Source organism: Bos grunniens, chromosome 17 (assembly GCF_055505025.1).
Source record: "Bos grunniens cultivar Pamir isolate PY7600 chromosome 17, Bosgru_T2T1.0, whole genome shotgun sequence".
Lineage (NCBI taxonomy): Eukaryota > Metazoa > Chordata > Mammalia > Artiodactyla > Bovidae > Bos > Bos grunniens.
In genome coordinates this window covers 51686829-51710924 of record NC_141181.1, presented here as the reverse complement: position 1 = coordinate 51710924, position 24096 = coordinate 51686829, and the positions used below count along the sequence as shown (strand labels likewise).

Genomic DNA, 24096 nt, shown 5'->3' with positions numbered 1-24096 from the left:
CTGCAGGAAAACAGAGAGGGAAGCAGGTCAGAGGCGGGCCAGGACTGTGGGCAACTGGCGCGGGCTGGGCTGGCCACTGCCCTGTTGTGGCGCCCCAGGCCCTGGCATCAGGGAGCTGTCCACTGATGTGAGAACCAGCCGCAGGCAGGCATGAAACAGGACATTGGGACCCAGCCCACAGCCCCAGCCAGGAACAGACTGTGACCCTCTGGGCACAGCGATGGGTACTATGGCCCCCTCCCCTGGGGCCACCATGGCTGCTCTGCAGGACACAGGGCCGTGCTGGCATGAGCACCCAAGGACAAGCACACACACCCCAGGTGAGCTGAGATCAGCAATGGTCTTGAACAGAGAAACTGCCCAAACATGGTGAGATACCCTGTCACCACCAGGGACTGGCAGAAGAGAAAACAGCCCAATAGTGCCAAGGGTTGGCGAAGACGTGGGGAGATAGGAAGGCGTGCGTACAGCCGACAGAAACATACACAGGTATCTGTGCCCCAGAGATGTGAAGGGAGGTGTGCCCGAGGACCCCCTCCCCTCCTGCAGGCACCCTGGAAACAGTCAGGCACTGTGTTCCACCAGGAGATGGGCCCCAGAATGCCCGGAAGGCACTGTTCATAACAGCAACATGTTAGAAGCAAGCCAGGACTTCCTTGGCGGCCAAGTGGTTCAGACTCCACGCTTCCAATGCGGGGGGCACAGGTTCAATCCCTAGTCAGGGAACTAAGATCCTACACGCTGCACGATACGGCCAAAAATGTTTTAAAAAGAAGCAAGCTGAGTATCCACCTTCAGAAAAAGGAATAAGGAAGTAAGGACTCGTTTACTCCTCGAAGGCTACACAGTGGTGAGAAATGAATGAACTGGGTCCACATACAACAACAACAACGTGTGCAAATCAAAAGGAGGAAGTTGCTGCAGTGTCTGCGATGGGGCAAGAGCTGAGCTAGATGGTGTGTGTTCTCTCTCCTGGGTGGCAGGGCTGCAGTTAAAGGCTAACCACCCCGGGCTCACATCCCGGCTCTGGCATCTTCCAGCTGTATGTCTCTGGGCGAGCACCATCTGTGCCCCAGGTTTTCACCCATAAATGGGGTTAAACTCGGAGAGTTGTTGTGAAGATCCAAAGAGATAACGAAAGCAAAGCTCTCAGCCACGTCTGTAAGACTGAGAGGCCCAAGAAGTATCAGGGTCATTATCACCATCAGGGTGCAGTGACCATACTCATGGAAGCAATTTTTCCTGCCCACCTTGTATCCATCCACACCCAATGTTTTGTTTTTCTGTTTGTTTGTTAGTCATCCAGTCGTGTCCGACTCTTTGCAACCCTATGGATTGTTGACTGCCAGGCTCCTCTGTCCCTGGAATTTTCCAGGCAAGAATACTGGAGTGAGTTGCCATGCCCTCCTCCAGGGGATCTTCCCAACCCAGGTATCAAACCTGGGTCTCCTGCATTGCAGGCAGATTCTTTACCGACTAAGCCACCAGGGAAGCCCCAGTGGGACAGATGCAAACTGTGAAAGCAGATGAAGCCTTTCTGCTCTTTCTTCCTCTCTTGTTCGCCTGCTCCCCTTGCCCCTCACTGTCAAGAAACCAAGTGTAGCCTGGCCTGCTGGAGGCAAGAAGCCGGCACGGAGGACAGCAGCACTAGCCAAAAACCTGGAACCATCCGAGCCAAAAGCTAGACCCACCAGCTGATTTCCCAGCTGCCCACAGATGTGAGTGGGCTGAGCCCACATCAAGAGAAACTGCTCAGCTGACTTCTATACTTGTGGGAAATATCAACCTGTTTAAATTTGGGGCCAGTTTGTTACACAGCAGTTACTGACTGATACAGTTACCATCCCCATTTTACAGATGAGAAAACCTAGTCTCTGAAAGATTAAAACGTTTGCCTCTGGCTGGTAAGAGATGAGCTGATACTTGAATCCCACCTCTCAGCTCCAGCCCTGGAGGGAGGGGTTTGCCCTTTCTCTGCTTGCACCCCTCTTTGTGTGTCTCCTTCTGTATGTCTCTGTGCATCTCTCTCTGTGTTGGCCTCTCTTCCTATCCCTCTCACCTCCCTCCCTCTCTCTGTCTCACACACCCACACAGGCATCCATGGATGACGGTGGTACAAGCCTCAGGTACAGAGGGTGACGGGTCAGGCTGGGAGATGTGGTGTCCTGAAGCCTCGAGGTAGGGTCCTGGGGTGAGGCAGCATGGTATATCAGGCCCCGCCCTTGCACCAACCCCTGAAGAGGGAGCTGAACACACCTTCTGACGTCATCCCAGCTGATGGGGACCACCCCCAAGCAGCATGGCACAGGTCCAACCTGTCATTTCCCCAGGGACAGGCCTCCTACCCTCCGTGGACAGCCTTGGCCGAGGACAATTCACCATTCCTCAGGCAATTCCAAGCCCCAAGCTCAGCTACTCCCCCCAGGATGGAGACGTTGCCCCATGTCTGGCACAGGCCATCTCCCCCCATGCTGGGTCAGCTGCTCTTCCAGGTGCTTGGCTCTAATCAAGGAGGTTTCCCCACCCCCACTCTGTGTATCTGAACATCAGAGCAGCAGGAGAGACCACAGTCAGACTCAGTGCAGAACTTCCCAACCAGAGAAAGTTAACACGTTACTGCACATGATTGACGGACCGCATCTCAGGACAGCAAGGAGTCCTACAAAGATGCCTGTACTGAATTCCAGGGCATTAAATGCTGTGCTTAATCCCGGGTGACTCTGCATCGGGTCTTTTATGTTCACCACAAGCTAATAAAACACAAGCTTGGCGAGAGTGGGCACGCCTTACATGTTCACTTCGGGGAGCAGATGGGTCCCAATTTAAGTGACGGCACTCCCGCTGCTAACTGTCAGACATATGCCTTCAACAGCCAGGGCCTCAGCGTCCTCATCTGTAAAATGGGCGTAGAGCAAATAGGAGCTACCTCATAGGGCTTTCGAGAAGCCCAGGAAGTGTCAGATTTGGCAACTCAACTGCCGGCTTTTGGTTTTACAGATGGCAGTCCCCACAGTCTAAGGAGGCCAGGAGGGGCTGAAGGGCAACATAGAGAGACCCCCGGTGCCAGTGATGGGCTGGGGGTGAGAGGCGGGGGGTGGCCCGTTTCTACAAGGTGGGGTGGGCCAGAGAAGAGGAGACGGACTTCCAGGAGGGCAGTGGGGTCCCAGCCCACCTCTGACCTGCCAAACATTCAGGGGAGGGATCACTGTCACCCTCTGGCCCTGCTGGATGAGACAAGGACACAGCACTCTGCTGCCCCAGGTGGCCTTCAGCAAGAGGCCGGGAAGAAATCAGAGAACACCCTGGGGTGTGCTGCTTCTAACCAGAGGGGCTGTCCTCCAAGGAGGTACTCGCTGGGCACTGAGCTAAACACTCTGGCCTCAGGAGGCTGTTCGCTGCCCTGTCAGGGGAGTAAAGAAGGATCACAAAGCATCTCTGGCTGGTACACTACTGGGGCGGAGGGGGCAGGGCCAGAGGTGGGGGTTCCCACCGCTCCTCACCACCTGCAGCGGGGCTATACAAGGCCAGGCAACACCTGCTCTGTCCTGGGAGGCATGTCCTTTAATATAGAGGCCATGGGGTCACCTTGGCCTTCACACCCACAGCAGCTTTCTCTGCTACCGCCCAGGTTTCAAGGTGGGACTTTTCCTGGTGGTTCAGTGGTTAAGAATCCCCCTGCCAGTGCAGGAGACACAGGTTCAATCCCTGGTCCGGGAAGATTCCACAGGCGGAGCAACGAAGCCCTTTTGCTACAACTACTGAGACCCGTGCGCCTACAGTCGGTGCTCCGCAATGAGAGAAGCCACCGCCGTGAGAAGCCCGCGCATCGCAACTAGAGAAAGGCTGCCCGCAACAACATATACCCAACGCAGCCAATGATAATAATACACTTAAAAAAAAAAAAAAAGGATTTAGGCGGGGAAATCCCTGGCCCGGACCCCAGAGGAGCGAGGCGGGGCGGGAGTGGGGGTGCGTTGGGGCATAGATCGGAAGGCCCACCCCCTCCACGGCTGCACTTCCTCCTCTAGAAATGGGGGCGCAGCTGAGTAAGGAGGGAGAAAGTGCGCACACAGGGCGGGATGTGCCAGACTGGAAGGCCTGGGACAGAAATGACTAGGAGAGAGGAGCTAGGTCTCGGGGAGAAGGACGGGGCTCCTCCCCTGAGGCCTGACGGCAGGCAGCCGGCGGGTGGCCGAGAAGAACCAGGTGGACGAGGTGCCAGAAACGAAGTGTCAGTGCTGGCCCTCGGTCCTCTGGTGACACCGCATTCTTAAAATAACACCTCTGAACAGGAAGGAAACCAGTGACTCAGAGCAGTATGGAGAGGAGGTGGGGGCTGGGCTGCCCCTTCCTCTGGGCCAGGCCTGGTCCCCAGGGTGCAGAGGTGGAGGGCGAGCCCGCAGGCTCACTATTATCTCTTGCCCACGCACATTTCTGCAGGGCCCAGGACTCCCCCCAGGTGACTGTCTTCCTCGGCTGACTGCTCCCTGGCTGCAGATGGGAGAGACCCCCAGGAAACTGGACTCCCCAGTGGTGCCACCCAGTGACCTGAGACCTGGGGTCAGCAGCACCAGGCCCCCCTCCCAGCCTGAGACAGGACTCCCAGGTGGCACGAAGCAGCTCTCTGCAAAGAGTGCGCCTCTGAGCTGCCTCTGCTTGGAGGATACCTCTGGCCACTCGGGCCTTGTGGTACCCAAGACAGAGGGCAGACCTCTGAGGAATTGGCTGGTGGCAACCCCCTGGGCTCAGCACACCTCTCCACCTCATCTCTTGCTGTGTGACCCTGGGCAAGGCACTGCCCTCTCTGAGCCTCACCTGGAAGATGGATGGCGACATCTCCACAAGGCCTGACTTGGTGCTCTGTCAGCATGAGTCCCTTCTCCAGCCCCCGTGAAGGCCACCGAGCCAAGAGCCTATGGACTTCAAGAGGACTCCAGTGACAGCCACACAGCCCCACCAGCCACTCCAGACCTCCGCCTCCTGTGCCACCAGCCTTGAGGGAGCCTCCTCTCTGAGAACCCCAAAGGATGGCATCCTCACCTCCAAAGACCCAGGAAAGAATCACTGAGGCTATGAGCCCCACAGACACCCTGCTGCTCTCGGTGGAATTCCTCAGGCCTCCAGACCCAGAGATCTCCCTTTAGGTCCCCACTGCCTACTCAGGAGCCCCCAGGAGTAATTAAGTCAGGAAAGGGGAAAGGAAGGGCCACCAGGTCTAGAAATGGTTGAGGGGCCAAATCTAGTCCTGGAGCTCCCCTGGCAAGAAAGGGGAAACCAAGGTGAGCAGCGGCTGACTGATGGGGATGGAAAATGGTAGAGTGACTCTTGAAAATCATCTGGCAGTTAATTCCTCCAGAGGTTAAACACAGAATGGATATGATCCAGCTGGGTAGATGAGACAGTAAAGAATCTGCCCGCAATGCGGGAGACCTGGGTTCAATCCCTGGGTCAGGAAGATCCCCTGGAGAAGGGAATGGCAACCCACTCCAGTATTCTTGCCTGGAGAATCCCATGGACACAGGAGCCCGGCAGCTCCACAGTCCGTGGGGTCACAGAGAGTTGGACATGACTGAGGGACTAACGCTTTCACTTTCAGCAGGTCTTAGATATCCACGCAAGAGAAAGGGAAACACATATCCACGTGGAAATCTGTACGCTCACGTCCACAGCGATTCCTTTATAATGGCCAAAAGCAAAATCTACCTAAAAGCCCATCAATGGATAAATGGATAAATTAAATGCGGTCCATCCGTACAATGGAATACAATTCAGCCATAAAAAGGAATGAGGCAACCAAGACACAAGCTACCACTTAAGAACAGGAAGCTGAGAGAGAGAAGCCAGGCACAAAAGGCCACGTGTTGTATGATTCCACCGATATGAAATGTTCAGAACAGGCAAATCCATAGAGACAGAAAGCGGATTGGTGGTTGGGGGGAGAGGGGTGGGAGGCGAGGAGGGGGAAGATAAGGAGGTGATAGTTCAGGGAACAGAGTTCTTTCTGAGAGGGTGAAATGTTCTCAAGTCAATTGTGGAGACGCTCACACACATCTGCTAACGTACTAAAAACCACTGAATTGTACTCTTTAAATGGGAGAATTGTATGGCACGTGGATTACGTCTCAATAAAGCTACTTAAAAGCTTTTTTAAAAAGAGGCTGCAAGAGACATCTCAGAAAGCATGCCCAACGGGAAGCAAGAGCTCAGGCTGGGAGCTTGTCACCCATCACAGGAGAAGCGCTGGGCTCTGTCCTTGAGCCATAGGAGCCCCTGTTGCTGCTGCTGCTGCTGCTAAGTCACTTCAGTCGTGTCCGACTCTGAGCCCCTACCCCAACCCAACTCCCTGTCTGGCTCTGCCCCTGTGAGGACCTGGGGACAGGAAGAGGCCAGCTGCTCACAGCTCCACAGTGGCCCATCCGCAGCCGGCCCCCCAGGCTGGAGAGCAGCTGTCACTGCAGAAAAAACTCCAGGGACAAAAGTTCCACCCTCTGAGGCGACCACAACACCGAGTGCCTGCTGTGGGCCAGGTGCTGGGCCGACGAGCCTTTACCGCGCACGACTTCATTGGTCCCTCATCAAGATCCACAGCGTCCCCATTTCACAGATGAGAAAACCGAGTCCTTTTCCCAAGGCCACGCGGCAAACGCAAGGTGGGGCCAAGTTTAAAATTAGGCTCCGAACGCTTAAAACTTCATTTCCGCCCCCCAGCCAGTACACACACGCAGAGACCCCCGCGCCATCCAGCAGGCGGGTCCCCCGTGCTGTGCCCCCATCTCTGCACCCACCCGCGTCATGGGACAGTGGTCCCGGGCAGGCGGGAGCTCTGGCCATCTCTCCCAGGACTCCAAAGCCACCGGCCGGGAGTTTCCGCGCTCCCGTGCTTCCTATCCTTGGTGACACAGAGGGTGACAGGTGCCTGAGAGAGGAGAGGCCTGGTCTGCTTCCTGTCTCTGCTGCCAACGTGGCATCTTCCCATCAGTAAAATGGCACTGACAGTGGTAACAATAACAGCAACAACTAATGCTCCACCCTCACTGTCTAAGGGGTGGAGTGTTCAGGGCGTCACAAAAAGGTGCATGGCTCATCTTCACTAATGGGTATGTGCGATCATTCATCCCAGTTTACAGATGAGGAAACAAGGCACAGAGAGGTTAAGACACCTGCTCAGGGTCACACAGCTATGAAGTTACAGACCTGCGAGTTGAACCCAGATCACCCGGCCCAGAGCACGGGCTTTCTGTGACCAGCTAGACCACACGGGTTGGACTCCAACTGGTCAATCTTGCAGCTCGACTGGCCGGGCTTGGGAGCAGAGCCGGAGGGCTGACACACCCCCACCTCGCACCCAGTGCGGCCCGGCCCACCTGCCCACTGTTATCTGCCTGTCCCTCTTATCAGAGAGTGGATTTCCTGCCTCCTCCAGAGGACAGGGCAGTTTGGCAGCAGACAACTTCCTCCTTGCCTCCACACCCACCTGCTGCCCCGTCCACCTCTCCAGCTACCCCCCGCTTCCCAGAGCACCCCACCCTGTTCCCCAGCTCACCAGCTCCACCTGGGGCCCCAGGCCTTCCAGAATCCGATGTGCAGCCTCGGCCTTCTTCTGCAGGGGGACGGAGAAGAGGAAGAATTAAAAAAAAAAAAAAAGACACCCAAGGCACGCGCGCGCGCACACACACACACACACACACACAGAGAACAGAGTATAAATAGAGGCCTCCTCCTGGAACACCAAGCAGCTGCCCAGCCCAGCACGCCCATCCAGGCCCCAGGGGCGGGGGTGGGGGGCGGGGAAGGTCCCCCTCGCCAGCCCTCCCTGGGCTGGAGACCAACACAGAGAGGCCTGAGCATCCCCACAGCAGCCCTGGCAAGCCCGCCAAGTTTCGATTCGAACAAACACACCCTGTTCTCTGGTGCCGGCTCCCCTGAAGCCCCCAACTCGACGCGCTCCCCCCCACCAGGGCCCAGAGTGGGCACAGATCCCCGGCCAGGCCTCGAGATGCCTTCCTCTGCCTTGGAAGCCTGGAAGCCGGCTGAGTGTCTCCAATTACCTCGGAGCTGGTGCCGCCAGTGAGGGGGGAGGAGGCGGGGGAGAGAGGGCGAGATAGAGGCACGGGGAAGATACCCTTTCTAGGATTCTTCTATTTCACAATCATGTGACTATTTCTGAGCTGCCCTGGGGCTCGCTGCCTCCCTCCCCACTCACAACTCGGGACTTATTAGGAAAATAGGAATGTATGGCAGAAAGGGCTAGGTGACTGCGAATTCAACAGGCTGGACCCTGACCATAAGAGTGGACGTTGTGTCCGCGCCAGGCCCAGTTCTGGGACCACAGGGCCCACTTGGCTGGGCAGGCTGGAGGATGGGGTGGGCACAGAGCTGGGAAAGGTGGCTTCAGAAGATGTCTCTATCAGATGGAAAGCGGGGTGCCCACAGTGCACACGTTGAGAGACCTGAGACCCTCCCATGACCCAGGACAGGCTGGGTGCTTACGACTCAGCCCGACTCAGGGAGACCAGCCAGGACTTGGCGTGGACTGGCAGGACAGGCCAAGCAACTCACCATTATCAGATTGAAAGCCTCCCCCAGTGATCCTCCAATCCAGACCCACCGTACAGGGGTGACCCAGAGCCCCGGAGGACATAGCTGTCAACAGAACTGGAGGCCCAGGTGTCACGGCAGGGAGGGGGCGTGCTGAGGACCAGCCTTACCAGCCCCAGCCCCCGTGCCAGAGGGCAGGTATGTAGGTGGGCTCAAGCTGGCACCGAGGACGGCTCTGCCTAGAGCCCTGGGCCCAGCCCACCCAAGAACAAGCCATGATCTCGGCCTCCTTTACGCAAAGCCAGAACCCTGAGAGCAGCAGCCTCAGAGTGTGGCTGGGGGCCAGAAAATCTTCCGGGGGGGTGGTGCAGATGATTATCGTTAATGATGGCCATTTTACTGAGAACCTACTATGAGTCAAGCTTTGGGTACACGGCATGCATTAGCAGTATCTGAATCACACATAACACGGAGTCAGGGAGATAGAAATATCCCCATTTTACAGATGATGAAACTGAGGCACAGGAAAATAGTATAAGACGTCTTTCTTCTGATCTCCAGGCTCCAAGAAGGGAGAAAGACAGGAGCTGGTCCTATCCAGGGCCTCCCCTAGACTTAGGTCCCGCATCTTCTTTGAGTTGTGGCAGGTACCAGTCTGGCAGTCACCGCAGACCACCCCAGCCCTGGTCACATCACAAAGCCAGAAACTGTCAGCCACGGGGGACCAAAGATGGAAGAACTCCCTAGCTGGACCAGGAGGACTGGGTATAGGGTGGCGAGAGGACAGGGTCGCTTCCACAAACATTTGGGCAGCCACTCTGTGTTAAGCACCACGGCATGAAACAAAACGAATAATATCAGCCTCTGTCTGCAAAAAAGCGAGGCTAGCGAGCAGTTAGTCATGAGCAGTGATGGCAGGTTAGTACGCTCAGGCAGGAAAGGTACGTGAGGTATATGAGGGAGTCATTAAGTGGGTCAGAGTCACTCTCTCCAGAAAGGGAAAAGGAGGGATACACAGTCGGGGTTTTGAGGAATGAATAGGAGTTTATGTGTATTCATGAGGCTCTGTGGAGATGGGCAACTGCCCATTGAGACAAAGAGGTGACGTCAAACACAGGAAGGGCAGGGCTGGAGAGACTGGGACACTGGAACTGCCACATCACATCCCTGGGCCCGGGTCTCAGATCCAGGACCCATACGGGGGCTCAGGAAGCCTGTGTCCTATGAACCACAGAGGATACCATCTTCCACCACATCCTGTCTCAGGAACACAAGCACCTGGGCAGGGGCCTTCCTGCAGCCCCTGCAGAAGAGAGCAGCGAAGAGACCCTTCCCGACCTTCCAAAGCCACAGGGAGCCCAGGTGACGAGGCACAGCCCAGGGCAGCCAACTCTTGTCACACAGCTGGTGTGAGAGCACCTTTGCTCCCTAACAGGCCTTCCCCCAGGCTCTGCGCTGAAGCCCTGAGTGGCCCTGGGGCCTTTTTAAGACAACTCAATTTCCAAAAGGTCGCGCGGGGAAAAGAAAATGACATGACATCTTTAGGACCGTCATGGAGCAGTCCTAAAGATGCCGCAATGCTGGAACACGGGACAGCAGGGTGGTCAAGAGCAAGGCCACACAGGAAGCCGGACTGGGCTCTGATCCACTTGCCAGCTGTGTGGTCCTGGACAAGTTCCTTCACCGCCTCTGAGCCTCAGTTTCCTCATCTACGAAATGGGGACAAGAGCAGCACCGCCCCATGCAGCTGTTGAGAGAATTAAATGAACCAACACACATTCCAAGCTAAACTCAATCAGGATCTGGCATGTGGGGAGCGCTAGGTAAGGGCTAGCTGTTATTACTGCTGTCAACAATAACGACAAGGCCACGGCTCACACCAGGTGACCCCCTACACATGCCAGGCCTGGATCCCTTGTAAGCCCTGTCCATTTGGATTCCTGCAGGTACGCATGGCAGAAGCTTCTAGCATCAGCCTCCTTTACACACAAGGAAGCCGAGGCTGGGGTCACGCAGCTCAAGTAGCTGGTAAAGGATGGGACAGGCAGGCCCTGAGCCGGCACCCCACCTCCTCATGTCTTCCTGGGGGGGGCTTCTTCCACCTCATGCTACACATCGCGGCTCCCAGGCTCTCTGGTCTGGTTTGCAGGGGCGGGGATGTGGGGGCAGAGGGGACGGGCTGCCATTGGGAATCTGCTTGGTGGTTTCCAGCGAGCTAGGGCAGTCAGGATGCAAGTGGATGTCCCGCCTACTGGGCCCCTCCCCCAGGTGGGCACGGCTTTCGAGAAACACACAGCTGTCCATCAGGGACCCACATCTGGGAGTCCGCTGTGCTTTAACCCTCAGCAAGTCACTTCAGCCCCACACGGGCTGACTCAAACACATGTGTATCCACACAGTCATCCCACTGGAACACATACACGTGCACAGACATACAAATGCATAGGAATCACATGCCCCGCACATGCTAAGCCACACACAGGCGCACACACACACACACACACACACACAGCCCTCAGTAGGTCTGCCCACGTAAACAAATAAGCACATACATGTGTGGGGTACAAGTGCACACGTGTCCCCTGCAAGGTGGCTCCAACACACAATTTGCACACATGAAAACAACTGTCCACTGTTACACATGTACTCACACACATGTACACATGAACCGCTCCCCCAAAACACACACACACAGAGTCCCAGTTCTTGGGCAGGAGGGCCACAGCCTCACCCTGACCAGACCCCTGGCCAGCCCCCCGCCCCTTGAAGCCCCCATTCTAGCTCCTCCAGTCTGAGCTCCAAGCCTCACCCTTCTCTTCTGCAGAAAGGAGGCAGCACCCAGGAAGTCTGGGACCCCCGCTCCCCACTCTAGGCTGCACCACCCTCCCCTCCATACCTGGCAAGTGCTGCAGCATTTCAGGGGAGCAGTTACCCCTCCCCCAAGGCTAAGCTTCCTCATCTGTAGCTGCAGCCTAAAGACCCCGTCCAGAACCTTTCCAGGTGCAGGACAGAAGTGACCGAGTGCTGAGGTAGAATTCATGGGCTCGTGTTAACTCAAGAGCACAGCACTCCCTACATGCACAGGAATCTGGAGGAAGCCTTGGACTCCAGGGCTAGTTATGATGGACAGACACAGAGGCAGAGGCGGGACTCAGCCTGGGACGCCCGTATCACAACTCGAGTGGGAGGGGAGTCTGAAGCTGGGCATTGGGTGCCTGGACTCCCAAAATACTCTACAAAACGCTACACATTCTTGGTTATTACTGATACAATTATTCATCTTTGTCCGGCTTAGTCCTAACCATACTGTATACACACTTTACTAGAAAGATGCTTAAAATCTAAGACAAAAAAGGACTTGGTTCTTACTCTCTGATTTCCTCCTCATCCCTTAGCAATCGGAGGGCCCTGCCTCCATGAATTCTGCCTCCTCACCATCTTCAGAAAGGACCGTCATCCTCTCCACTGGAACAGTCCTACCTTTTCCCAGCGGTGCCCATTTGTGCAGACGTAGCTCAAGTCACCTCTAGGAAGTCTGCCTGGATTGCCCACTGCCCTGAACTTCTACAATACTAGCACCATGCAAATTGTCTCTTATTTGTATAAGGGTGTGTAAACATCCTTTGCTAGTGCTGTTTGTGTGTGTTTGGTGTACCCAAACTCAAAGTGTGAGCCTCTTCCCACACCCACCAGACCTCCACCTCCAACCCCTACACATGCCCTTTGAAGATCAAAGGAGAACCCAGCCCCTCTGTGAGCCTCCACATGTGCTGCAGCCCCCACAGAAGGCACTCCTCAGGTTGGTGGCCCACCCACGGCTTCCAAGAAGCCTTTCCCAATCCTGGCCCTGCCCCGCCCTGCCCGTTCCTGCCCCTTGGGGCCTGCAGCAACCCTGCCTCCTGCTCTGCCATCTGCAAGCACCTGCCTGGCCCCGGCCACATAGGCAGCTCCCCCAACGCACGCTGGCGCCTCGTCCATGTGCCCTGAATGGATAATGAACCCGAGTCCAGTCTGCAGAAGAGCTAGGCAGGCTCTGCGCCACAGGAAGCCGCGTTTTCCAGCCGGCGTGGCTTTTAAAGATAGACCCTTGTGTCCGCCTCTCAGAGGAACCCGCGGAGAAGGAAGGAGGATTAAAATTTAATCCGATTGATTCCCCCAAGGGGTAGTAAGTCCTGACTGCTCCTGCCCACCCGGCCTCCAGCCCTTGAGGCTTGGCCCAGGTAGGGGCACCCCCGCCAACCTTCACTGGGGACACAGGCCAGTCCCACCCAAAACTAGAGGACTCTTTGTGGGGAGAGTCTCCCACCTCTCTGGCATTCATTCATCTGTTCAACAGATACTTAATAAACACCTACTACTGTGTGCCAGGCGCTGGAGATATAGCTAGGAAAAAAAGAATCCTCGCCCCCATGGAGCTTCTAATTCACAATAAACAAACAAAATATAAATTATGTCCAGTGGCGACAATTAAAGCTAGGGAGAGGAGGTGCTGATGGGTTTTCAGGATTAAACAGAGGGTCAAAATGGACCTTGGCCAAAAAGGGGACATTTGAGCAAACAGCTGAAGGAGTGAGAGAGAGACAGCCCAACGGGGAAAAAGGAGCTCCAGGCAGAGGATGCGGTCAGTGCAAAGGCCCTGAGGCAGAAGCATGCCTGAGTGTTCAAGGACGTCCAAGGGTCTGAGGCGGGAGCAAGGGGTGGGGTAGATGAAAGGAAAGAAAGAGGGACTGGCACAAGGACGGGCAAATTCTTCAGGCCCACGGTGTGCCTGAGGGGTAGGGGATGGGGGGGCGGTGAGGAGTGGTTTCAATACGTGAACCGTGAACGTCCAGATGTTCAAGCTGGTTTTAGAAAAGGCAGAGGAACCAGAGATCAAATTGCCAATATCCGCTGGATCATCGAAAAAGCAAGAGAGTTCCAGAAAAACATCTATTTCTGCTTTATTGACTATGCCAAAGCCTTTGACTGTGTGGATCACAATAAACTGTGGAAAATTCTGAAAGAGATGGGAATACCAGACCACCTGACCTGCCTCTTGAGAAATCTGTATGCAGGTCAGGAAGCAACAGTTAGAACTGGACATGGAACGGAGTGGTTCCCAATAGGAAAAGGAGTCCATCAAGGCTGTATATTGTCACCCTGCTTATTTAACTTCTATGCAGAGTACATCATGAGAAACGCTGGGCTGGAAGAAGCACAGCTGGAATCAAGATTGCTGGGAGAAATATCAATAACCTCAGATATGCAGATGACACCACCCTTATGGCAGAAAGTGAAGAGGAACTAAAGAGCCTCTTGATGAAAGTGAAAGAGGAGAGTGAAAAAGTTGGCTTAAAGCTCAACATTCAGAAAATGAAGATCATGGCATCTGGTCCCATCACTTCATGGGAAATAGGGAAACAGTGTCAGACTTTATTTTGGGGGGCTTCAAAATCACTGCAGATGGTGATTGCGGCTATGAAATTAAAAGATGCTTACTCCTTGGAAGGCAAGTTATGGCCAACCTAGATAACATATTAAAAAGCAGAGACATTACTTTGCCAACAAAGGTCCGTCTAGTCAAGGCTATGGTTTTTCCTGTGGTCATGTATGGATGTGAGAGTTGGACTGTGAAGAAAGCTGAGTGCTGAAGAACTGATGCTTTTGAACTGTGGTGTTGGAGAAGACTCTTGAGAGTCCCTTGGACTGCAAGGAGATCCAACCAGTCCATTCTGAAGGAGATCAGCCCTGGGATTTCTTTGGAAGGAATGATGCTAAAGCTGAAACTCCAGTACTTTGGCCACCTCATGCGAAGAGTTGACTCATTGGAAAAGACTCTGACGCTGGGAGGGATTGGGGGCAGGAGGAGAAGGGGACGACAGAGGATGAGATGGCTGGATGGCATCGCCGACTTGACGGACATGAGTTTGAGTAAACTCCAGGAGTTGGTGATGGACAGGGTCACAAAGAGTCAGACATGACTGAGCGACTGAACTGAACTCATAATTCCTCCATCAGAAAGCCACTGTGAGTGGGGCAGGAGGCCAGGGTCCCTGCTGCACCCCAATGCCTGAAACAGTGGCAGGCCCAGAGCAGATGCTCAGTTACACAGCTGGTGAATGAGTGAGTAAATGAATGAATGAACAGGACGAGCGTGATGCATCCAGAGCACCTGAACTTGCCAGGCAGGGGACTGCTCTCAGAAGCTCAGGATCTAGGGTTTGAGGCCCAGTCTGCCACTCACTACCTGTAAGGCCTTGGGGAAATTACCCAGAGTTTCTGTTTCCTCATCTGAAAATATGGAGTGGGGGGCTGGGGAAAGGCCAGTGTCTTTCCCCTACTGTCAGGACCCCATCAGGATGAAATTAGCATAAATGGGCATAAAGTCCCCAGCCTGAGGTGCTGTTGGGGTGAAGAGAGGACAATACCACCTGAGGATCAGGGGGGCCTGGGGTGACAGCTCTAGGAGCTCTGCCTTTGCCCCCTTTGCCACAGGCTCCTGGAGCCAATTCATTCTTGGTTCTGATCCCCAGCCTCAAAACTCACTTGCTGTGCAACCCCAGGTAGGTCACTTTCCCTCTCTGAGCCATGGTTTCTTTATGAGTAAAACAGAGAATAATGGTACTTATCTTATGCAGGTCTGGAGAGAATTCAGTGAAATCATGCAAAATGTAAACAAATACAAGAATAAAAGAACAATGACCATAGCAATTAATAGCCCCAGCTTAGCACCTACATGGTGGCAGACACTATTCCAAGGATACTACATAATGAACTTATTTAATCCCCACACCTTGGTACAAGGTAGGTGCTATAATTATCATCATTTCACTGGTGAGGAGGATGGGTTACAGGGAGGCTTAAGAAATATGCCCAAGGTCACAGAGCCAGAAAATAGAGAGATGAGATCGAACCTAGGATATCTGGCTAAAGTACACACAGCTGCTTTAGTTCTCCTATCATTGTGATGGTTATTGGTTAATTGGATGGGAAGCCAGGGTGTGAGAGGTGACCAGCCCTGACAGGCCTGGCACACAGTTCCCAGGCTCCCAGCAAGTTCAGTATCATCCTGCATCTATTGCAGTTTCAAGAGGTGATGGCATAGCCAAACCAGTTGATCCAATAGTTTCCTGCCTGGAGCTACAGCCACAGGCACCAACCACATGTTTCCAGGCTCTAGAGTTAGCCATCCAAGCCATGGGACACCATGGACTCTCCAGCGCCTGCCTGGACCCTAAGCATTGATCCAGCAGCCAGGGGCAAATCGCATAGCACAGACAGCTGGGAAGCACGGCCAGGAGCCAAGGACAGGAGCCGGGGGGAATCAAAGGAGTCCATCTGTCACACTTCACTGTATGACCACAGACAAGAAACAATCCCTCTCTGGGCCTCAGTTTCCTCTCCTGTAAAATCCAGGAGGGGACTCAACATCCACAGGCCCTGAGCACATTTGAAAAGAGTCAACTGCAAATCACTGAAGCTGAGCTCTTAGTGGTTTGACTGGAGAAAATGGGGAGCTCACCACCTCACCAGATAACAGATCCCACTTCAGTGCAGCTTCAGCCTGGGGGTTCAGCCCCCTGTGAAACACTCTACTTTGGGTACCCTGAGCCCCTTCCCCTTCAGACACCCAACAGCTGCCCTCCAAAGATCCCTAGGAGGCTCCACAGTCTGCTACAGACTCTATGTTCAACCATCCCAACAGCCCTTTCCAGGGCTCAGTGTAAACAGAGGCCAGTGTCGACAAATAATGCCCTGGGATCTGACAGCTCACGGGTTCAAATCTCAAGCCCACCATTTCCCAGCTGTGTGACTTTAGACAAGTCACTTAATGTCTCTGGGCCTCAGTTTCTCCCTGTGTTAATTGGAAACAATCACCATACCTACTCTCTGACGACTGCTATGTAAAAAAACTTTGCACATCACCTGAAAAGAAGGAGCTGTTCAACTAATGTTACTGTTATGACAAATAATATTACTACTGTCTTTGCATTACAGGAATTTCTTCTGAGTACCTAAGTGATTACCCATCCCCCCCACTGATCAATTGACCCCTGAAGTTCTCCCATGACCTAACGCCTGCATTTTCATCTGCATCCCACAGGCCAGCCACGGTCCAAACCACAGCCACACCAAGATGGGTCTCCAGTGACCACCCCTTCCCCCTCCTACTCACAAACCCAGATCTGTGGGAAGGTGGTCACAGGGATGCCCATTTCACAGATGGGAATACTGAGGCCCCAGGAGACAGTCAGATCCTTCACAGTGACACCTGCCTCCCACCTGGTGGCCAGCACAGGGCAAGCAAGAAAAGGTGGGGCAGGGGCTATGAAGGATAGGATGGGGCATACCCGGTTCTCGTCGTAGATGATCTGTACCAGGCTGCGATGCTTAGACTCGATGGGCGGTGGTGACACGGGCTTCTCGGGCTCTGGCGGCTTGGCGGCCTCCTCTTCCAGCTGTTGCTGTGGGGAGCGGGGAGAGTGTAGCGGTGAGCACGCCGGCAGGCGGAAGGAGAGGCAGCTCCCCCAACAGCGGGGGCGGCTCCTCGTTCAGCCAGGCTGGTGGCCCCACACAGGAAGTCAGGCTGCTAACCATTTCCTCTGAGTCACCCGCAGGGACTCCAAGCCTTGGAGAGGCCCCAGCTCCCACAGGGAAGGGCCCGACCAGGGCTGGCTCCAGACTCTGCTGCCAGCCTACCTGGGTGTAAGTTCAGCCTTGGTGATTTACCAGCTAGGTGAGTATTAGCAAGCAGTTTAACCGCGCTGTGCCTCCGTTTTCTCATCTGTAAAGTGGGACTCATGGCCGTGCCTCCTGGATGAGTTAATTTATGTACAGTCAGACTGGGGGCTCACTGAAGGTGCCCCATTATCCATCATTACCAACACAGGCACCGTCACCCTCAGGAGAGGCTATGGAGACTCTGGAGCCAAACTGTCCATACTGGAACCCTATTTCTACAACAGTAAGTCTCCTACATATGAACCTTTGAGTTGCAAACTTTCAAAGATGCAAGCATGCCCCTGTATGCCAGCTGTTGTAATGTAATTACTGTAATTTTCAAGGTCCTGTAAGATTACAGATGGTTATTTTCTGTGTTTGTTTTTCATGTATTATTTGTGTGAAAAGTATTATGAACCTATTACAGTACAGTGCTATATACCCGATTGTGTTAGTTGGGTACCCAGGCTAACTGTTGGTTGAGAGTTAGTTGCTCATAGTCACTCAGTCATGTCCAACTCTCTGAGACCCCGTCGACTGTAGCCTGCCAGGCTCCTCTGTCCATGAAATTCTCCAGGCCAGAACACTGGAGTGGGTAGCCATTCCCTTCTCCAGGGGACCAAATCCAGGTCTCCCACGTTGCAGGCAGATTCTTTACTGTCTGAGCCACTAGGGAAGCCCAAGAAAACTGGAATAGGTAGCCTATCCCTACTCCAGAGGATCTTCCCAACCCAGGGATTGATCCAGGGTCTCTTGCATTGCAGGCAGATTCTTTACCAGCTGAGCTACCAGGGAAGCCTGTGTAACTTTGTTGGATTAAGGTACAAATTGGACTTAGGAATGTGCTTTTGGAATGGAACTCATTCATATGCAGCAGGCTTAACTGTATTTACTTGCTGTGTAACCTTGAGAAGTTGCTGAACTCCCCCAAGCCTCACTTTTCTCATCTGGAAAATGGGGATAATAAAAGGTTTTATCCTAGAGAGTTGATGTGAGGATTAAATGAGCTGGTGCACACCAAGCACTCAGCACCTAATGAGCAGCTTCTCATCATCACTATTATCATTGTCATCTGCCCTGTGGTCTTCATACTGGACCGTCCTCCTCCAAACACCATAAAAGACATCCCTGCATGCTGTTATCTGCTTTATACCAAAAGGGCAAAGCAAAAACCAGAGAGTTTAAGACACTGGCCCAAGGTCACACAGGAGGCCAATGCCCAGGGAATACAATCTGACAGGGCATCTTTGAGGGAGATGAGAACACTGTTCTTTGCTCATATGGCTCACACACCCTGCCCATGACCATGAAGCAAACCATTATGAACTCAAAAATACAGCCAAGAGGGGGGCCATGCAGAAAGTCTGAAGCCAGGCTGGTTGAGCCAAGCTGCCTCAGTCCCACAGTGACCCCTGGTGGTGGCTTTCAGAAGGACAACCAGCCCTCAGAAAAACATTGAAATCCCTCCAAAAAGTGTGAAAGAAACCACGCCAAGAAATGGAAGGCATGCATAGCCGGGAAGAAGATTCTCACCAATCAGTGAAGGGGACCCTCCCCGAGACACTAAAAATTAAACACAGAGTTACTGTAGGACCTAGAAATTTCATCCCTAGATACAGACCCAAAGAACTGAAAACAGGTGCTCAAACAGAAACATGAACACAAAAGCTCACAGCAGCACTCCTCATGATAGTCAAAAGGTGGAGGCAACCTAAATGTCCGCCAACTGATGAACGGATAAACGACTGTGGACCATGGATCCGTACAGCGGCATACTGGCCACACAGGGAATGAGGCCGGCAGAGGCTGCAACGGGGATGAATCTTGAAGACATGATACTGAGTGAAGGATGCCAGACAAGAGGCCACATGGTATTTGGTTCATTTACAGGAAATGTCCAGACAAATCCGCAGAGACAGAAAGCAGGTTAATAGCTGGTGGGGCAGGGAGAGGGGAGTGGCTGCTAGTGTGCACAGGGGTCTTCTTTGGGGATCATGAAAATGTCTTGGAACTAGATAGAATGGTCCTCGTACAATGCTGTGAACGGACTAAATGCCGCTGAATTGTTCATGTTACAAAGAGTCATTTTATGTTTTGTGAATTTTATTTAAAAAAGAAAAATGGCAAAATGGAATTTTTTTTTTTTAATCTGACTATCGAGGGCTGCCCTGGGCCACCTGGCTTGCAGCCTTAGTCACAAATGTGTGCACATGGCCTGTAGCTTCAGCCTCACCCCAAAGCCAGGCCTGGGGGACCTAAGGCCCAGCACTCCGCTGGCCTTGGCATAACTGCTGACTCCAACCAGGGCCCGGCCTCCCCACATGGCGTGTTGCTGTCCTGGAAACCCACCCACTTCCCTCAGTAGGCCAAGCCTCACTGACTGGCCAGGCTGCCGGACCATCCTCAGGTGCCCCCAGGCGAGCGACAGTCCCGAGGTCTCTTGGAATCAATGCTCCCCTCCCCCTGTATAACTTTCAAAGCCTGTCACACTGCCCTAAACTGGCCACCAGGAAGCGTCTCTCACCAGCCTTCCTTCCACTGCCTATGGTGGCCAGAATGAGTCCTTGGATCCGTCATGGAGCTCATGCATCCTTACCTGGAGGGAATCAGGTGTGACCCTGCTTCCCCCAGGGTCAAGACAGGTGTTACACTGATTCAATCCACAGTTTTCAAGGAGCACCTACTCTGTGCCAGTGTTGCTAGGAGCACAGCAGGGAACAGGAGATAAGAACCCTGCTTTTGGACTTCCCTGGTGGTCCAGTGGTTGAGAATCTGCCTGCTAACGCAGGAGACATGGGTTCAATCCCTGCTCCAGGAAGATTTCCCATGCCGTGGAGCAACTAAGCATCAGGCACCACAACTACTGAAGCCCGCGCACCCAAAGCCTGCGCTCTGCAGCGAGAGAAGCCAGTGCACTGAGAAACGTGCACACAACTAGAGTGGCCTCCCGTTCACTGCAGCTAGACAGAGCCTGAGCACAGCAGCAAAGACCCAGCACAATCGAACACTGAATTAAATAAATAAATACAAGTTTAAAAAAAAAGAACCTGGCTTTTACGCTGTAGTCATGAGAAGACCACAATGTCACAAAACAAACTACACGTCTATAATGGTGACACCATTCAGCAGGGTGACGAGATTGGCAAACTCCCTATAAAGGCCCAGAAAGTAAATATCTTGGGCTTTGCTGGCCACACAGTCTCTTTTGTGACCACCCAGCTCTGCGGTTGAATCATAGAAGCAGCCACAGACGATGTGTAAACAATTGGATGTGGCTGTGTGCCAATAAGGCTTTATTTACAAAAATAAGCATTGAGCCACATCTGGCTGGATTTGCTGACCCCCAGGAGAAAGAATGGGTGGTGATGAGAACTCCTATAAAGGTCGGGGGGGGGGTCTCCTCTGTGGAGGGAACATCTGAGCAGACACCTGAAGATGCCAGAGAGAGAAGCAGAAGAGCCAAGAAAAAGTAAAAATAAAATTATAAAATTAATCTTATTATTCTTTATGTCAACTTTTCCTTGATTTCAATGACAATGATGACTTCTTTTCATCACGTGACTCTGTCCCTTCCTCACAACCCTAAGAGGTAGTGTCATGTCTGTGCCCATTTTACAGACAAGCAAACTGAGGCTCAGAGAGGTGAACGCTCTGAGGCAGAGGTAGGAGGTCCAGCTCATCCCGATTCCAGAGCCAGGGCCAGAATCATGTGAAATTTTCCTTTACATTATAGATGAGGAAAGGGAGGCACAGAAAATCAACTGTCCACCCCACAGCTGTTCATTCCTGTGCCACCCAGGACAGTAGCCACATTTGGTTATCCAAGTGTACAGCTCATTTAATTCAAATTAAACTAAATTAAATATTCAGTTCCTCACCTGCACTAGGCCCATTTCGAAGGCTCAACAGTCACATGTGGGTAGTGGCTACCATTTTGGACAAGGCAGATTCAGAACATTTCCATTAGCAAGTTCCAATAAGCAGCACCGCACAAAACAGCTCTGCTGTCCAATAAACATAAAGGGCGTAAAAATGAGTCGGCACACAGGCCGTGCTCACCATACACTAACAACTGCAACTCCTACTATGTTATCTGCTCAGCTGCAGCTGCTGCTGGATCGGAAACTGAGACCCACCATTCCCCCACCCACCCACACCTGCTTCTTCTTCAGTTTGGAGATCTGCTGCTCCACCATGGTGATCTCCCGGTCCACCCGGTCCATGTTCTGGATCAGCTCCTCCTTGGAGAGCCGTGGAGGTACCAGCTCCAGCTCAGGGTCAGCATGAGGAGGGCTGGGAGGAGACACCGGCTCCAGCTTGCCTGTCAGGCTGCGGTCCTGCAGAGGAGGAAAAAAATAGGCATGGGCTCAGGACAGGAGGCACCCACCCCCCAAATACACTGAACGTTTCCAGCCATGACTTCAGGTACCAACACATCCGGCATCGGTTGTGCCGGCCCCCACATCCCAGACACAAGGTTGCTCACTGATCCCACCTCCCTGCCTTTCCCTCACTGGTCCCCTGCCAGATGCTCCCTCCCTGGCCTTCTCCAGAGTTCAGATCCTTTCTTCTATCTTCCTACAGGCAAGTTTTCCAAGCCTCCCTGCAAGGCCTCCCTCTTCCCTTTCCCCATCACACACCTCTCTCCTACCCTGTTACCCTGCCTGTGTCCTCCCTTCAGATCAAACTCCTCGAGAACTGGCCTCAAAACCCACAACCTCCAAACACCCAGGGCCTGGCCTCAGTTGACCCTCCAGGAACACTTATTCACGATTCTCAGTCCAAATGAGCAAGTTACAGAATATCATACACACTACAAATCTGGTTTTGTAGAAGATATACACAAACACAAGAAAACTATAAGAATGGGAAACGGAGATGTCAAAAGTATTTACTGGGGAAGTGGGAGAAAAAGGGGATATTTTCACTTTCCTTTTTGTAAGCTGAGGTATTACTTGCCTTTACAGTGTTACATTAGTTTCTGTGGTACAATGAAGTGAATCAGCTATATCTATCTATCTATCTATCTATCCCCTCCTTCTTGGACCTCCCTCTCACCTCCACCCCACATCCCACCCCTCTAGGTCACCAAAAAGCACAGAGTTGAGCTCCCTGTACTGCACAATAGGTTGCCACTAGTTATCTCTTTCACACATGCTAGTATACATATGTCAATCCTAATCTCCCAATTCATCCCACCCTCCTTCCTACCTCTTCTTTTTATTTACCAGTGTTTTTCTGCTTTTCCTTCACTGAGTGTTACTCTGTGTAATGAAGTCATTTTCCAAAATGTGCTAAAAAAAAAAGAAACAAAACAAAACAAAAAATACACCTTGGGAATTCCCTGGTGGCCCAGTGGTTAGGACTTCACTTTCACTGCCGAGGGCCTGGGTTCAATCCCTGGTCAGGGAAATAAAATCCCACAAGCCACACGGTGTGGCCAAAAATAAAAACAAAACAAAAATGTGTTAAGCAAACAAGGGAGTCAGTGGCTCCATTCCACCAGTCAAAGTTTTGTTGAGCATCCAAGGTTGCTGGGAGCACAGTGAGGAGGAAGTAAAATAAAACCCAGTCCTTGACCCCATAGCACTCACCTATGTGGCCCTGGGTTCAAATCCCCACCCAGGATCTTCGTGACCACAAGCATATCACCTGCCTCCGTTTCCTCATCTGTACAATGGGACCATTCTCACTTTCTGGCTGCTGTGAGGCTTGAATGAGTACCTATGTGCACAGGGCTCAGCTCAGAGCCTGGCACACTCTCAGGGCTCCACAGGCACTGGCTGGAGCCGTCCTCCCCAAAACCTGGCCCCCGCCCTGTACCATCCTCAAGGCCAAGCCAGCAGCTGTGACAGAGGAAGCCCCAGGAGTAGCTCCGGGAGGCTGCCTCCCCACCCCCACAGCAGCTGCAGCCGGAGGACAGAGGACACATTATTCGGAGGGACAACTGCAGCCCCAGGGCTGCCAAGCGCCACCCTCCCCTCACCCCCTCAGCTCGAGTTGAGCAGAGGCTGTGCCATCTTATGTGTGAGTCAGTTGCTCACTCGTGTTTGACTCGTTGCGACGCTATGGACTGTAGCCCGCTAAGCTCCTCTGTCCATGGGATTCTCCATGTAAGAATACTGAAGGGGTTGCCATTCTCTTCTCCAGGGGATCTTCCCGATCCAGGAATTGAACCCAGGTCTCCTGCATTGCAGGCGGATTCTTTATCATCTGAGCCACCAGGGAAGCCCTCTGGTGCCATCTTAAGTCCACCCTTTCTGTCCTTGGAGTCTCGGTCCTACACACACAGACCCCACTGAAGCCCACAGAGCCCAAGGGTCTGGGGATCACTCTGGCCTTATCATTTCCATCTGAGATGTGGGGGAGAGCAGGTGTGGAGACTCTCAGATCCTCCACACACCCAGAACCCTTGGGGAAAAGGCAGAAGAGGCCCCAAGTCCTTCAACAGGGCCGAATGTGGCCCTGACATGGCTCTGATGTGGCCCTCCATGCTCCTCAGGGACACCCAGGAAACTGAACCAGGCATTCCACTCAGCACACCCTACCCCTCAACTCTGACTGTGGTTCTCCTGGGGGCTGCCACTGCATCCCCATAGCACAGATGAGGGGGCAAGGAACTAGCAGGCACAAATCTGGCATGGCTCTAAGCCAGCAGTCAGCACACTTTCTGTACACAGCCAGGTGTAAAAATACTTCAGTCTTTGCAGAGCAGACAGTCTGTGCTCCAACCACTCACTCATCATTGCAGTGGGAAAGCAGCCAAAGACAAGACACTCAGGAATGGGCATGGCTGAGTGTCAATAAAACTTTATTTACAAACCCAAGCTGAGGGCCAGGATTGGAGCTTACTATGCT

The 24096-nt window shown here is 53.2% G+C and overlaps 1 protein-coding gene across 22 annotated transcripts in view; it reads right to left on the bottom strand.

The window, feature by feature from the left end:
• The window catches only part of NCOR2 (nuclear receptor corepressor 2), a 236352-nt gene that overhangs the window by 120721 nt on the left and 91535 nt on the right, over positions 1–24096 (bottom strand). For all 22 annotated transcript variants that reach the window (XM_086347286.1, XM_086347298.1, XM_086347301.1 and 19 more), the window contains exons 5-7: positions 21396–21575; positions 16869–16982; positions 7544–7600 (exon numbers count right to left, since the gene is read on the bottom strand). In XM_086347286.1, coding sequence (XP_086203412.1) covers positions 7544–7600; positions 16869–16982; positions 21396–21575 — 351 coding nt within the window. The remainder of the gene's footprint in view (positions 1–7543; positions 7601–16868; positions 16983–21395; positions 21576–24096) is intronic.